Consider the following 16,586-nt stretch of genomic DNA (forward strand, 5'->3'; position numbering starts at 1 on the left):
CGGCAAATTCGCCGATCCACATGGTTTTCAACTGGCCGGATTTTTTCAACAAGTCGAAAAATCAGGTCGGGCTGTGAATTCGACCTGCAAACTTGCAGAAAGTGCCGACAAGTCGAAAAAAGGCACTAATTGAATACCCCCCTTAGTCTGTAAGTTTCTATGACTTATATTTACAAATGTTGCATGTGGATCCTTTTGTCATATGACCGATATCAAGGTACCCTCCCAGAACTTTTCCCTTTGCATAAACAACCAGTGTTCATAAATTTCTTGCCCCAGTCATAGATGGACTGCCTTGCAGGTGGAGGTTTCTTATATCGTGTTCTAAAATGCCGCTGTGCAACATTAAAGGGCCCCATACACTTTAACGATATGTCTGAGGCTGAAGTCGGAGGCGATTTCCCTTGAACTCTCCCGGGAGTGGTTCCATAAGATTCCAAATAATTTGGTACATTTTGTATACGATCCCAGCCATGCCTGCGTGAACCGACATATCACGAGTGCAGCACTAACGACCTAGAGGAGTCGAACAGACGCTCACGGAGCCACGCATCGGTTCGGATTGGATACACAGCCAAAATGCCTGATTTCACCAAATACATCAGCCAGAATGCCCGAACTGGGTTGAAATCAGGCATAATCATTCTAGTGTATGGGGCCCTTAACAGAGTTTGTTTTCGCTAATTCTAGCACACAAATAGCCTTCTCTACCGGCGTAGCAGCCAATTTACTTACATGACGCAACAGCCGCTCACACGATGCTGATGTCACAAACTGCTACAGTCGTAAAAACGTTTCTTTTATGTCCTAGAGGTTACTGGGAATCCATTTAGTACCATGGGGTATAGACGGGTCCACTAGGAGCCATGTGCACTTAAAGAATTTGATAGCGTGTGCTGGCTCCTCCCTCTATGCCCCTCCTACCAGACTCAGTTTAGAAAAAGGACCCGCAGGAGCTGGTCACACTTATGGAAGCTCCTGAAGAGTTTTCTGTATTTATTTATTTTATCTGTTTGTTATTTTCAGGCAGGACTGGTTGGCACCAGCCTGCTTGCTTCGTGGGACTTAGGGGGGAGTGAACACGACCTAACCTCTTGAAGGGTTAATGTCAGGACAATGAGCTCCTGAGGGAACTATTCGCAAGCCCCACCACGGTGAGCGTACATTCCTGCAGCACGCCGCCACCCCTAACAGAACCTGAAGAGTGATGAGTACTAAGCCGGCGTCCCGGTTAGCAGGTCGCCGGCCATTATGGCGACATGAGGGTATGGAGACACACGTCTTCTAACCAGGGCGGACTGCGTCTCCAGACCCAGTACACAGAGCAGACGCACAGCTTCTGAGGGGACGAACTGAGTCTCCGTACACTGTACACGGTACCCACACTGGCAAACACAGACTTAAAATGGATCTGACTCCATTTTAAGCACTATATTACCTCAGCCAGTATAAAAAAAGCGGTAAGACCGCACACCATGGAGGGGGCGGGTCTTCACTATGAGCGGATCCAGCAGCTCACCAGCAGCATTTTCCCTCTGCAGTGGACACAAACGCTGACTGACAGGTACGCGCAGCTCCAGATTGCATCAGCGGTACCAGGGGGTCATAGCAGGGGGAGAGCGATTATTAGTGTACTAAGTCCCCAATCTGGGTACTTAGTCTGCGACCCGGCTAAGCTTGGCATTAGCAATAAGGGCGCTGTGTGCTGGCTCCATAATATCTCTATATCTTTCTGGAAGACTCTTTGTGGGTTAATTGTGCTTTTAACCTTTTCCTGTGTGTGTGTGTGTGTGTGTGTGTGTGTGTGTGTGTGTGTGTGTGTGTGTGCGTGTGCGCTATCACATTTATAATATGTCAGGCAAAGAGTGTGTTTCATGTACGGCAGAGTGTTCCTCTTCCCAAGGCGGGCACTACTGTGTACTCAGTGTAGTGCACCTTCCCAGGCTAGCGGGGCTGAACCAGCATGGCTGGATTCCATTAATGGAATGATTTTCAATATTTCTACTAAATTGTCCCGCAATGAGAAAAAGATGCAATACTTAAGACAGTCTGTGGATAAGTTTATGAACAGAGACTCTGTTCCCAAACCAGCGTCTCAGACCCCTACCAAGAGGGAGGGGGGATGCTGCTCTGTCACAGGGAATAGAGGCTCTTATAGAAGATATCAGAGATGTTCTGCAAATTCCTGATAAGGTGTCAGAGGAGTGTGAGTAATCTTTGTTTTAATGTAAAAAATAAATCCTCAGTCACTTTTCAAAGGAGCTGAATACCCTGTTTGAGTAATCGTGGGTTAATCCTGATAGGAAATTTCAAATCCCTAAGAGGTTACTCTCATCCTTTCCTTTTCCTTCTGAGGATAGGAAAAAATGGGAAAATCCACTGATAGTGGATGCATCAGTATCCAGGCTGTCACGGAAAATAGTATTGCCTGTCCCTGGTGCAGCCTCCTTGAAAGACACGGCTGATCGTAGAATTGAGACCACACTCAAATCTTTGTACACAGCTGCTGAGGTCGCCCAGAGACCCACTATAGCATGTGCGTGGATCACTAAAGCCATTGCTAAATGGTCAGGTAACCTAATTGAGGGCTTAGATTCCTTATCTAGGGGGGAGATTGTTTTACTCCTGCAACATATACAGGACTCTGCAAACTTTTTATAGTGGAAGCCATAAAAAAAAAATAGGCTTGCTTAATGCATGCACCACCGCTATGGCAGTGTCAGCATGCAGGGGCTTATGGCTACGCCAGTGGACTGCTGATGCGGACTCCAGGAAAGGCATGGAAGGCCTACCATTTACCGGAGCGGCTTCATTTGGAGATGAACTGGATAAATGGATCTCCAAAGCTACTGCGGTTAAGTCCACATATCTTCCTTCCGCATCTCCCCCAGCCAGGAAGGCCTACTCAGCTTCCAATTTGCAGTCCTTTCGGGCAGCCAAGTTTAAGGGAAAAAGGAGAGGTTTTCTACAGCCACCAAAGGTGCTAGAGGTAAACGACGCAAACCAGTAACTGCTGGTTCTCAGGAGCAGAGTTCAAAGCTTCCTCAAAGCCTTCAGCATGACAGTGGACAGCTATGCCTGGAAGACTGGCGGGTGGGAGCCCGGCTAAAATTATTCAGTCACATCTGGACAAGTTCGTGCCAGGATCCCTGGGTCATAAATCTTATTTCCTAGGGCTACAGACTGGAGTTCCAGGAGCTCCTACCTCACAGATTCTTCAAATCAGGCTTACCAGTTTCACCGGAGGCAAGTATAGAAGGAGAGTATAGGCCCTTTAAAAGACAAGTTGGGAGTCTTAAGCAAAAATGATAATGACATAGCGGACAAACTAAATGAGTTTTTTTCAACAGTATTTACTAGAGAGGACCCAATTCAGGGACTGACACACAATCTCAATAATGAGAATATCCCACTGATATGTACTTATTTAAGCGAGGAAGTAGTCTGTGACCGATTAAAACATTTAAAGATTAATAAATCACCAGGGCCCGATGGTATTCACCCAAGGGTTCTAATGTAGCTTCACTCTAAACTGGCAAAACCGCTATTTTTGATCTTTAAGGATTCAGTTATATCAGGTATGGTTCCCAAAGACTGGCATATAGCGGAAGTAGTGCCTATATTCAAAAAGGGAAGTATAGCTGAACCAGGTAATTATAGACCAGTTAGTCTTACATCTATAGTGGGGAAAGTATTGGAAGGTATTCTAAGAGAGAGGATTCAGAAGTTCCTTGAAGTCAATAAGGTCATTAAAAGGAATCAACATGGGTTTATGAAGGACAGATCCTGTCAAACCAACTTACTTGGCTTTTATGAAACAGTAAGCGCAAACCTAGATCAGGGTAAAGACGTGGATGTAATCTTTTTAGACTTTGCCAAAGCGTTCGATACTGTACCACACATGAGACTTATCTACAAGAATCAGGGCTAGGAAGCACAATATGCACTTGGGTCAAAAACTGGTTAGATAATAGGGAGCAGCGCGTTGTGGTTAATGGATCTTTTTCAACTTGGACTGAAGTGCTAAGTGGTGTGCCGCAAGGCTCAGTATTAGGACCGCTATTGTTCAATATTTTCATTAACGACCTAACAGAAGGTCTAGAGAGCATGGTGTCAATTTTTGCAGATGATACCAAATTGTGTAAGGCTATAAATACAGAGGAGGATGCCGAGTCTCTACAGAACGACTTAGTTAAATTAGAAGCATGGGCAGCCAAATGGAGAATGCGCTTCAACATAGACAAGTGTAAGGTAATGTACTGTGGTAACAAGAACAAAAATTACACCTACCTACTAAATGGGGTAAAATTAGGGGATTCTGTACTGGAAAAGGACTTAGGTGTCCTCATAGATAGCAAACTAAGCAGTAGTACCCAAAGTAGGACTGCAGCAAAGAAGGCTAATAAGATATTAGCATGCATAAAATGGAGTATTGATGCTAGGGACGAGAGTATTATACTCCCGTTATATAAATCACTAGTGAGGCCACACCTTGAATACTGTGTACAATTCTGGGCACCGTACTACAAAAAGGATATCCTGGAGCTAGAAAAGGTTCAGAGGAGGGCGACCAAACTGATTAAGGGCATGGAGACGATGGAATACAAGGAAAGGCTTGAAAGACTAGGCATGTTTACATTGGAAAAGCGGAGACTAAGAGGGGATATGATCAACATCTACAAATATATAAGGGGACAATACAAAGAGCTTGCGCAGGACCTGTTTTTGGTTAGATCAACACACAGGACTCGTGGACACTGGCTCAGGTTAGAGGAGAGGAGATTCCGCACAATACGGCGTAAAGGCTTTTTCACGGTAAGGACAATACGTGTTTGGAATTTCCTGCCTGAGGGAGTTGTAATGGCGGAATCTGTCAACACCTTTAAGAATGGGTTAGATAAATTCCTAATGGATAAGGATATCCAGGGGTATGGTGCATAGTCATGCATTATAGTTACTATAAATAGGGATAAAATGCAACGGCTGACATCAGCATCAGTCAGAAATTTTAGTAAAATCATCATGCATAGGAGACCACAAATAGGTTGAACTCGATGGACAATTGTCTTTTTTCAACCTCAGATACTATGTAAGTATAACTTTACAGGATGCCATTCGGAAACTGGTGCAGACTCAGGTCATTGTTCCAGTTCCACTTCATCTGCAAAACAAGGGGTATTATTCCAACTTGTTTGTAGTACCGAACCTGGACGGTTCGGTGCGACCAATTTTGAACCTCAAGTTGTTGAACCCGTACTTACGAGTGTTCAAATTAAAGATGGTGTCTCTGAGAGCGGTGATCTCAGGTCTGGAGGAAGGGGAATTCCTAGTGTCTCTGGATATCAAGGATGCGTACCTTCACATTCCGACCTGGCCGCCTCATCAGGCTAATCTACGGTTTGCACTGGAGGACTGTCCCTTTAAGTTCCAGACCCTGCCATTTGGTCTCTCTACAGCACCAAAGATGTTCACCAAAGTGATGGCAGAGATGATGTTTCTTCTCCGCAAGCAGGGAGTGAACATAATTCTGTACCTGGACGATCTTATGATAAAGTTGCTGTCCAGGAAAATCGGTTGTTGGACAGCATTGCCCTCTCAACCCGACTACTCCGGGATCACAGGTGGATTCTGAACCTTCTGAAATCTCACCTAGAGCCAACACGGAGGCTTCTATTCCTGGGGATGATACTGGACACAGAGTCGTAGAAAGTGTTCCTTCTGTTGGAAAAGGCATTGGTAATCCAGTCAATGGTTCGGGATGTTCTGAAGCCAACCCGGATATCAGTGCATCTATGCATTCGCCTTCTGGGAAAAATGGTAGCCTCTTACGAGGCGCTTCAGTACGGGAGGTTTCACGCAAGACCTTTCCAGCTCGATATGTTGGACAAATGGTCCGGATGGCATCTTCACATGCACCAGAGGATCCGTCTGTCGCCAAGAGCCAGGATTTCTCTTCTATGGGGGCTTCAGACTTCTCACCTAATCGAGGGTCGACGGTTCGGGATTCAGAATTGGATTTTGCTAACCACAGATGCAAGCCTCAAAGGTTGGGGAGCAGTCACCCAGGGGGTGCAGTTTCAGGGAGGATTGTCAAGTCAGGAAGTTGTCCTTCCAATCAACATTCTGGAACTCAGGGCTATATACAACGCCCTTCTGCAGGCCTCATATCTTCTTAGAGATCAGGACAGTCAGGTCCAGTCGGACAATGTGACGGCGGTAACGTACATAAACCGACAGGGCGGAACAAAAAGCATAGCAGCAATGTCAAAGGTGAGAAGAATTCTCCTCTGGGCAGAATAACATGCTGTGGCGTTGTCAGCGGTCTTCATTCCGGGAGTAGACAACTGGGAAGCAGACTTCCACAGCAGACACGACCTGCACCCGGGTGAGTGGGGCCTTCACCCGGAGGTGTCCAGGTGCTTGACACGTTGGTTGGGATATCCACAAATCGACATGATGGCCTCTCGTCTCAACAAGAAGCTCAAGCGGTATTGTTTCAGGTCGAGAGACCCACAGGCAGTGGCGGTAGACGCTCTGACAACTCCATGGGTCTATCAGCTGGTGTACGTGTTTCCTCCACTTCCTCTGATCCCAAGACTTCTCAAAAGAATAAAAAGGGAAAAGGTTCAAGCAATACTATACCTTCTAGAGATGCTACTCAAAGATCCATGGCCTATACCTCTTCGCAAGTATCTTCTGCAACAGGGCCCGTTCGTCTATGAAGACTTACCATGGCTATGTTTGACAGCATGGAAGTTGAACGGCTGATTCTAGCCCGGAGAGGAATCCCTGATAAGGTCATCCCGACTATGATCCAAGCCAGATAGGGGGTAACATCTAAACATTATCACAGAAGGAAGTCATTTAATCCAACCAAGATGGATGTGATTTTTTCTCAAATGTCTTTTTGTATGATAAAGACAGTCTCCAGAATTCTTGGTTCTCTTATTCCTTCCAGGTAGATTCACTTTAAAGATGTATTCGGAATATACCCAAAAAGGAAAGAAACGATAATAGTGTAATCCTGTATATATTAATAATATGGAAATAGTGTAGATGCACTTACATTCCAAAAGTTAAATGAAGGCATTTATCTCACATAATGGTGAGTATTTCCAGGACCAAGAAGATTCTCTCTTTTGAAGATGGTTTCTACTGGGTGGTCTTCCAAAGCAGTGTCACCAAATAAAGAAAAAATGTACAATGGTGCAAATAACGTCTTTTTTTAAAAACAACGATATCTTTAATAAATTGTACTCACAATATAAAAAACAAGTATAGGCATATCTACCCAACATCTGGGTCCAGGAGTTAAAATTTCAAGCAGCAGGTTATCCTCACAGATGGAAAAGTGCACGTGCAGTGAATAAAACCAGCCTCCTCAAGATAACCCCAGGGTCCACAGAGTATAGACAGCAGCTTGACGCGTTTCGAACCTTAAATGGTTCTTCCTCAGAAGCATGCTGTCATACCATTCCAAACATCCTTATATACTATATCTAATTGATACTCCTCCCCTTCCTATCAGTCAGATTTCCCGCACTTTTTTCAAAGGGCCGGTCTGGAAACATCATATCCGCCGGAAGTGACATATATCTCGTAAAAACCATAATTATAGATTTGATACTATCTGCTTATATTATAAGGCAGACCATCAATTTCTAATGAAAGAACACTATGCCCAGGAGACTAACAAACACCGTCCGAGATTAAGCCCAAAAGACTTCCGATCCCGGCCGCAAGATACAAGAGACCCGGAAGTCACCATAAACCTCTTTTAGGTGTTTGCGTTCCATGTGCGGATCACCCGCTAAACCGGAAGCAGGGTGTCGTTCGTGCTGAGCGCGTCACTTCCGGAAACCGGAAGTTGACGCGACGGATCAGTGGCTCAAAGTTAAAGTGCTTTTCAGTCACTTTGTTCATCAGGAAACCGGAAATCGACGCGGTTTCTCCTATGCGTTCCATATAGGGTTCATATCACTTCCGGAAATATAACGTTCTACTAAAAAACACTGTATCATTAAATTCACTGTGCGGTTTAAATTAATTACCGCTTAAATTACACCACCACTACTAATATTAATAAAAATATATATATAAAAGATAAACATAAAAAATGGAATCATTTAATCTTTTAGAAAACATTTGAGCTCAAAGTCTCCATTTAATCCAGTTGGTACCAACGTTTTTAGGGTGTGTATCCATTTCATCTCCCTTTTTGAGAGTCTAACTTCAACATCCCTAGTTCTCCATCTAGGGAGAATTTGCTCAATTGCCCAAAATGCCTTGAAACCAGATTCCTTACAATTATGGGTGGATTTAAAATGAGAGGATACTGTGTGTGAGTCTAGACCTTTCCTTATATTATATATATGTTCTGCTAGACGTACCTTTAGACTTCTCCCAGTTTTTCCAATATATATGTAATTACATTTACATTGGAGAGCATAAATCACGTTTTTTGAATCACATGTTATGAATTCCTTAATCTTATAAGTCTTTTCATTTACTATAAATTCTTTTTGTTTCCTTTCACCTTTTACCGAGCGGCACATGCCGCAACGATGGAAACCCTGATTACGTGAACTGGTTCGTTTATTTTCATCTAACGAGCTTTTAACCAGACTGTTTTTTAAGGACGGGGCCTTCCTGTAAATAAATGTAGGTTTCTCTGGGAGTATAGCCCCCAGAGTGGGATCTTTTTTTAATATGTACCAATTCTTTTTGAAGATCTGTTCAATTTCCTTATGTTGAACATTAAAACGACTCAAGAAGGCCCATTCATGACATGTGTTTGATTTAGCGACCTTATCTTTTTCTATCAGCAAGGAATTTCTTTCTACTTTAGTTAGTCTATCCTTAGCTTGTTGCAGGGTCTCACTTATATATATATCCTTTATTTTTAAAGCGATTTGCCATCTCGTCAATCTGTTTATCACAAACAGCTATTTCTGAACAATTCCTTTTTGCCCTCACAAATTGGCCATAAGGGATACCCTCAAGCCAATTTCTGTGGTGTAGACTATTTCTCTCAATGTAGGAATTAGAGTCTGTTGGTTTTCTGAAAATCCGTGTATGCATTACATTGTCTTTGATATAAATCAATAAGTCCAGAAATGTAATCTCTACCTTACTGTGAGAAAAAATTAAATGAATTTTAAAATCATTCTCATTAAGTGTCATACAGTATTGTTCAAGTGATTCCTCTGATCCACACCATATAAAAAAGACATCGTCTATGAATCTCAGCCAGGACACCAGAGACGCTCCGAGAACGCCACCCCTCCAGACCTCCAACTCCTCCCAATAGGCCATGAAGAGGTTGGCGTAACTCGGAGCGAATCTAGTGCCCATGGCTGTGCCTACCAGCTGAATGTAAAATGTTCCATTAAAATAAAAATAATTATTCTTTAAAATTAATTTAATACTATTTAAAATAAATTCCTGTAGGTCCCCTGAGTATTCTGTCCTTTCCAGAAAATATGATACTGCTTGGATACCCTTGTCAGCCTCAATAATCGTATAGAGAGTGCTTACATCTGCACTTACTAAACAAAGATTCTCATTCCACTTTATATTTTCAAGTTTCCTCAAAACATCACTTGTGTCTTTAAGGTAGGCCCTTGTGGTCTTTACGACCGGTTGCAAGTAAAAATCCACAAGTGAAGAAAGATTAGAGGTTAAACTGTTGACCCCAGAAATTATTGGTCGGCCAGGAGGTTGTAAGGGATTCTTATGTACTTTTGGTAGTACGTAAATGGTGGGGACCGATGGATGGGATATATTAATGAAATCAAATTCTGATTTGTTTATAACATTTTTGACAAGCGCTTCCCTCGTAAGTGTAAGCAAATTTTTTGCAATATTGGCAGTCGGGTCACTCTTTAATTTTTTTATAGGTGACTCCATCGTCCAATTGTCTATTGATTTCAGATATATAGTCATCTTTATTCAGCAAAACGACCCCACCCCCCTTATCAGCTGGTTTTATTATTAACTCTGCGTCATTCCTAAGTGACTGAATGGCATCAGATTCTTTTCTGGTTAGGTTGTAAGTCCTCTTTCTTTTTCCGTTTATTATAGTGGATTCTACTTCATCACTAACCACACGATTGAAACAATTGATAAAACTTCCTCTACATTGTGAGGGATAAAACGTAGATTTAGGTCGCAGGCCAGAATGTGTGGGCTTTTCATCCTCAACATCCTCCCCAGTTATATCCTTATTATTATTAATGAAGTATTTTTTAACTGTTAACTTTCGAATATACTTCTGAAGGTCAATATATATCTCAAATGGATCTACAGTACTTGTGGGTGCAAATTTTAAACCCTTTTTCAATACTGTAGTTTCATCTTTGGTGAGACACCTTTTACTTAGATTGAAAATTTTACAATCCTCATTCTCAAGGGGATTGTTATCTTTATTAGTGGTTTCAATGTCAGGTTGTGGTGGTTTGGTAGTCTTTTTCCACCGTTTAACACCACCCCTTTTACCCCTTCGTTGTTTTTTTATAACTAATTGAACCTTCTCCTCCTGTCCCTCCAGTTCTCCCCTAAAAAAGAAGGTGACATGGAGCTATTATCTACATCCTGTAAGGGTAAAAATCTATTTCTCAGGGGTCGATATTGATCTGACCTTTGCGGGTCCCAATTTCTTGGTCTCCTCATATTATCTTTATTTCTTTTAGGGTATATAAACCTTTCGTTTTCCAAATCTTCAAAGTGGGCTTCTTGTCTGAAATTATATTTTCTATTATTGAGGAATTTCTTCTTTCTCTCAGGGGCTTTATTCCATTTACTAAAAGGGGTTTGTGGTGGGTGAGATTTGCAGTCTTCCTTCCTTTCCTTTGACGCAACTACCTCCTTTTCTCCTTTTATGTCTCGTTGGAATTTTTTAATTTTCTTAGATTTCAAGAACTTAGTTTCTTTTTCTATTTTTCTCACAATCATAGTTTCTGCCGTTTTAAAGTCCTCTAAATCTTTGAATGGTTTTACCAATACTAATAGAGCATTGATCTCCTCATTCAAAGCATCCAGAGTAGCTCTCCTTTCACTTAGAATGAGTTCAATCAATCTAAACGAACAATTAGATAGAATACAATCCCATTCTTTTACAAATCTCTCATCTGTAGAGGTAAAGGAGGGAAGTTTGGAAATTTTCAATCCTTTTGGTATTATTTCCTCCGTCTGGTATTTCTCCAGGCTAATCACCTCCCACCATATTTTATTTTCCTTCAAAATGGCAGTTTCAAGTTTTTTAAGGACATTGTGTAAATCTTCATCCTCTACATTCATATCCTCACTACTAAACAAATCAGTGAGAAGTTCTCTTCTACTCTCCCTATAAGTGAACATGTTTGCGCCAACAAATATCTAGGTGTACAATGGAAACAATATAAACAAATGGTGATGATAAATGAATAAGCGCACTACACCTCACACCAACAGCACAAAAAGTCTCACAGAAGTTACACCTAACTTCAAATGAATGCAAAAAAGACAAGATAAGAGACTTCAATAGGCGTAATATGAGGTTCCATAAACACAGAAGGAAGTCATTTAATCCAACCAAGATGGATGTGATTTTTTCTCAAATGTCTTTTTGTATGATAAAGACAGTCTCCAGAATTCTTGGTTCTCTTATTCCTTCCAGGTAGATTCACTTTAAAGATGTATTCGGAATATACCCAAAAAGGAAAGAAACGATAATAGTGTAATCCTGTATATATTAATAATATGGAAATAGTGTAGATGCACTTACATTCCAAAAGTTAAATGAAGGCATTTATCTCACATAATGGTGAGTATTTCCAGGACCAAGAAGATTCTCTCTTTTGAAGATGGTTTCTACTGGGTGGTCTTCCAAAGCAGTGTCACCAAATAAAGAAAAAATGTACAATGGTGCAAATAACGTCTTTGCACCATTGTAGATTAAATGATTCCATTTTTTATGTTTATCTTTTATATATATATTTTTATTAATATTAGTAGTGGTGGTGTAATTTAAGCGGTAATTAATTTAAACCGCACAGTGAATTTAATGATACAGTGTTTTTTAGTAGAACGTTATATTTCCGGAAGTGATATGAACCCTATATGGAACGCATAGGAGAAACCGCGTCGATTTCCGGTTTCCTGATGAACAAAGTGACTGAAAAGCACTTTAACTTTGAGCCACTGATCCGTCGCGTCAACTTCCGGTTTCCGGAAGTGACGCGCTCAGCACGAACGACACCCTGCTTCCGGTTTAGCGGGTGATCCGCACATGGAACGCAAACACCTAAAAGAGGTTTATGGTGACTTCCGGGTCTCTTGTATCTTGCGGCCGGGATCGGAAGTCTTTTGGGCTTAATCTCGGACGGTGTTTGTTAGTCTCCTGGGCATAGTGTTCTTTCATTAGAAATTGATGGTCTGCCTTATAATATAAGCAGATAGTATCAAATCTATAATTATGGTTTTTACGGGATATATGTCACTTCCGGCGGATATGATGTTTCCAGACCGGCCCTTTGAAAAAAGTGCGGGAAATCTGACTGATAGGAAGGGGAGGAGTATCAATTAGATATAGTATATAAGGATGTTTGGAATGGTATGACAGCATGCTTCTGAGGAAGAACCATTTAAGGTTCGAAACGCGTCAAGCTGCTGTCTATACTCTGTGGACCCTGGGGTTATCTTGAGGAGGCTGGTTTTATTCACTGCACGTGCACTTTTCCATCTGTGAGGATAACCTGCTGCTTGAAATTTTAACTCCTGGACCCAGATGTTGGGTAGATATGCCTATACTTGTTTTTTATATTGTGAGTACAATTTATTAAAGATATCGTTGTTTTTAAAAAAAGACGTTATTTGCACCATTGTACATTTTTTCTTTATTTGGTGACACTGCTTTGGAAGACCACCCAGTAGAAACCATCTTCAAAAGAGAGAATCTTCTTGGTCCTGGAAATACTCACCATTATGTGAGATAAATGCCTTCATTTAACTTTTGGAATGTAAGTGCATCTACACTATTTCCATATTATTAATATATACAGGATTACACTATTATCGTTTCTTTCCTTTTTGGGTATATTCCGAATACATCTTTAAAGTGAATCTACCTGGAAGGAATAAGAGAACCAAGAATTCTGGAGACTGTCTTTATCATACAAAAAGACATTTGAGAAAAAATCACATCCATCTTGGTTGGATTAAATGACTTCCTTCTGTGTTTATGGAACCTCATATTACGCCTATTGAAGTCTCTTATCTTGTCTTTTTTGCATTCATTTGAAGTTAGGTGTAACTTCTGTGAGACTTTTTGTGCTGTTGGTGTGAGGTGTAGTGCGCTTATTCATTTATCATCACCATTTGTTTATATCTAAACATTATCACCGTATTTGGAAGAAATGCGTCTCTTGGTGTGAGAGCAGAAAATATTCTGCAGTAGAATTTCATCTGGGACGTTTACTGCTTTTTCTGCAGTCAGGTATGGATGTGGGCCTACGTCTGGGCTCCATAAAAGTCCAGATTTCGGCCTTGTCCATTTTCTTTCAAAAACAATTGGCTTCTCTCCCTGAGGTCCAGACGTTCTTGAAAGGTGTTCTGCACATTCAACCTCCCTTTGTGCCTTCCACGGCACCTTGGGATCTCAATTTGGTGCTGCAGTTCCTCCAATCGGACTGGTTTGAACCGTTACAGGAGGTAGACGTAAAATATCTTATGTGGAAGACCGTCTTACTGTTGGCCTCGGCTTCAGCAAGACATGTGTCGGAGCTGGGGGGCGTTGTCTCAAAAGAGCCCCTATTTAATTTTCCATGAAGACATCAGCAATTTCGTCCTAGAGTGGTATCTGCATTTCACATCAACCAACCTATTGTGGTTCCGGTGGTTAACGACACCTCTGCTACTTCAAAGTCTTTGGATGTTGTGAGGGCTTTGAAGGTGTATGTAAAGAAGACAGCTCGTCACAGAAAATCGGACTCGCTGTTTGTTCTTTACGATCCCAATAAAATTGGGTGTCCTGCATCGAAGCAGTACATTGCACGCTGGATCAGGCTCACTATCTAGCATGCTTAGTCCACAGCAGGATTGCCAGTTCAAAATCTGTACAGGCCCACTCTACTGGGTCGTGGGTTCGGTCAATTAGTTCTGCAGGAACCTCAGCACTCTCCCACCCGGTTTGGGAGCTTTGGTACTTCCCCATGGTACTAAATGGATTCCCAATATCCTCTATGACGTAAGAGAAAATAGGATTTTAATTACCTACCGGTAAATCCTTTTCTCGTAGTCCGTAGAGGATACTGGGCGCCGGCCCAGAGCTTCGTACTTCCTGCACGGTTACTTGGTTAAGTATTGTTGTGTGGTTTAGCTGTTGCTGTTCCTGTTTTCAAGTTTGGTTAACATGGCTTTCCTCTAGCTTATGTGTACTGGTTCGGAATCTCACCACTATCCTTTTATATCCTTCTCTCAAAGTATGTCCGTTTCCTTGGACACAGTTTCCTAGACTGAGTCTGGTAGGAGGAGCATAGAGGGAGGAGCCAGCGCACACTATCAAATTCTTAAAGCGCCCATGGATCCTAGTGGACCCGTTTATACACCATGGTACTAAAAGGATTCCCAGTATCCACTACGGACTACGAGAAAAGGATTTACCGGTAGGTAATTGAAAAGTATAAAGGATCTGAAGCAACGCATCACAGAAGCTGCTGCGAGTGTTGATGAGGACATGCTTCGGTGTGTATTGAACGAATTGTATTATCGTGTTGATGTCTGTCGTGTGACAAAAGGCTCACACATAGAACATTTGTAACTTGTTCATGGGAACTTACAAACATACTGTATACTAGTATTTTTTATTATATTTGTATTATACAGTATCTTGTATTATATTTGTATAAGTACTTTGTCTATATCAATAACACAGTACTTTGGGCTGTATAAAACGTTGCAAGTGTATTTCTTTTATAGTAACCATTTATATTGAATTATATTTTAACACTACGCGTAATAATAATTAGTGATAATGATAATTAGTGTTTGCTCCTTATGGTGTCATTTGTCACTTTATTCTGGCTGCTTCCAATCAGTGTCTGACTTACTACTTATTTTTGGAGCACCTTTTGGAACACACAATGTATATATTATAAAAACATGACCTTTTTAACTAGGCTAAGAAGAACAATGCATAACAAAAAAGAAAAAAATAGTAAGGGGCATGTTTTCCATCTACACCATTACTGTAAATAGTGGCACCAACTCTCAGTCTTAAATACATAAGTGTTCCGCTGGTGTCTGAGAACAATCGCGTCCGATGCATAAATTGCTGTTAGTTGTTGGTGTCTGTGTCACATTTCTTCTTATCTTACTTGTCAAAGTATGTTCATGTGCTTTGATTTTGTATTATCATTATATCATATTTTATATTTTTTTTTCAAAGGCAAACTACGCATTTGGAGATTGAGCCATTTACGTTGCTTGGGGTCTGCGCTGGGCTCATTCCATACCCACACCATAACCAGTCCCCAAGAAACACTTACCAGTGTGCTATGGGTAAACAAGCTATGGGTAAGAGTAATTATCAGCACCCTACTTCCCTGTTATGTCTAATGATAGCAGCACTGAATCTGAAGTATATGTTAGCTTCTTGAAAAGACAGCATTTAAAAAGATACAGTACATACCTCCCAACATGACCCTCTCCAGGAGGGACAGAATGCTCTGCTTCTGGACTTCCCTCTCAATTTTTGATTGTCATCACCTGTGCTGAAACACCTTTCTTATTCATTAACCTGTTCAACACAGGTGCCGGCAGTCATACATTAAGAGAAAAGTCCAGAAGCAGAGCATTGTGTCCCTCCTGGAGAGGGTCATGTTGGGAGGTATGACAGTATGTGAAGGTTGTCCGAGCTGAAACATCAGCCACAATCACGGTAGTCCAACATCACAGAGTTCCAGTACAAGGAAATATCTGTGGTATTGGTTGTAGGGAGATTCACAGGGTACAAAGTGCTCAGGACATCACTGATATTTTCTACTGTCGGTGGTTGGGCGTTTTCCTATATAGGGTAAAGTCTATATTCCATTATGTCAGGGGTTCACAAACTTTCTTAAAACACAGCGCCTTAGAGTATCAGCATTTTTTTCACAACACCCCTAGACCAAAAGTTTACTATTGAGAAATTTAGGAAAAAATATGAAATGAAGTTAACTGTGCTCACCTGTTTAGGTTCAGTTATGCGTTGGTGGACTGGGCTGCGCTTCTGCTTGTACACACATTTTACGACTGGCAGCCACCAGCACTGGTTTTGCCTCTTACATTGACCATAAGTAATTTAATTTGGTCCTCGACCGCCAACCCATAGCACACAGTTTGGCATACTCTGTTCACTTTCTTAACTTATTTCTATGATGTACAGTTCTGTGTTAAAAACATAGCTAAATTAGCACTTCATGTGTCTTGTTGGAGTTTTGTGGTTCTCTAGAGTGCACCTGTCACCTGGTACAGGTTGAGTATCCCATATCCAAATATTCCGAAATACGGACTTTTTTGAGCGAGAGTGAGATAGTGAAACCTTTGTTTTTTGATGGCTCAATGTACAC

General features: G+C 41.5%; 1 protein-coding gene across 1 annotated transcript in view; it reads left to right on the forward strand.

Moving 5' to 3' along the window:
- POLR3B (RNA polymerase III subunit B) overlaps positions 1-16,586 on the forward strand; it is a 345,554-nt gene that overhangs the window by 190,724 nt on the left and 138,244 nt on the right. Inside the window, exon 19 of the mRNA XM_063928431.1 lies at positions 15,425-15,552. Coding sequence (XP_063784501.1) covers positions 15,425-15,552 — 128 coding nt within the window. The remainder of the gene's footprint in view (positions 1-15,424; positions 15,553-16,586) is intronic.

The sequence above is a fragment of the Pseudophryne corroboree genome, chromosome 6 (assembly GCF_028390025.1).
Source record: "Pseudophryne corroboree isolate aPseCor3 chromosome 6, aPseCor3.hap2, whole genome shotgun sequence".
Taxonomy (NCBI): domain Eukaryota; kingdom Metazoa; phylum Chordata; class Amphibia; order Anura; family Myobatrachidae; genus Pseudophryne; species Pseudophryne corroboree.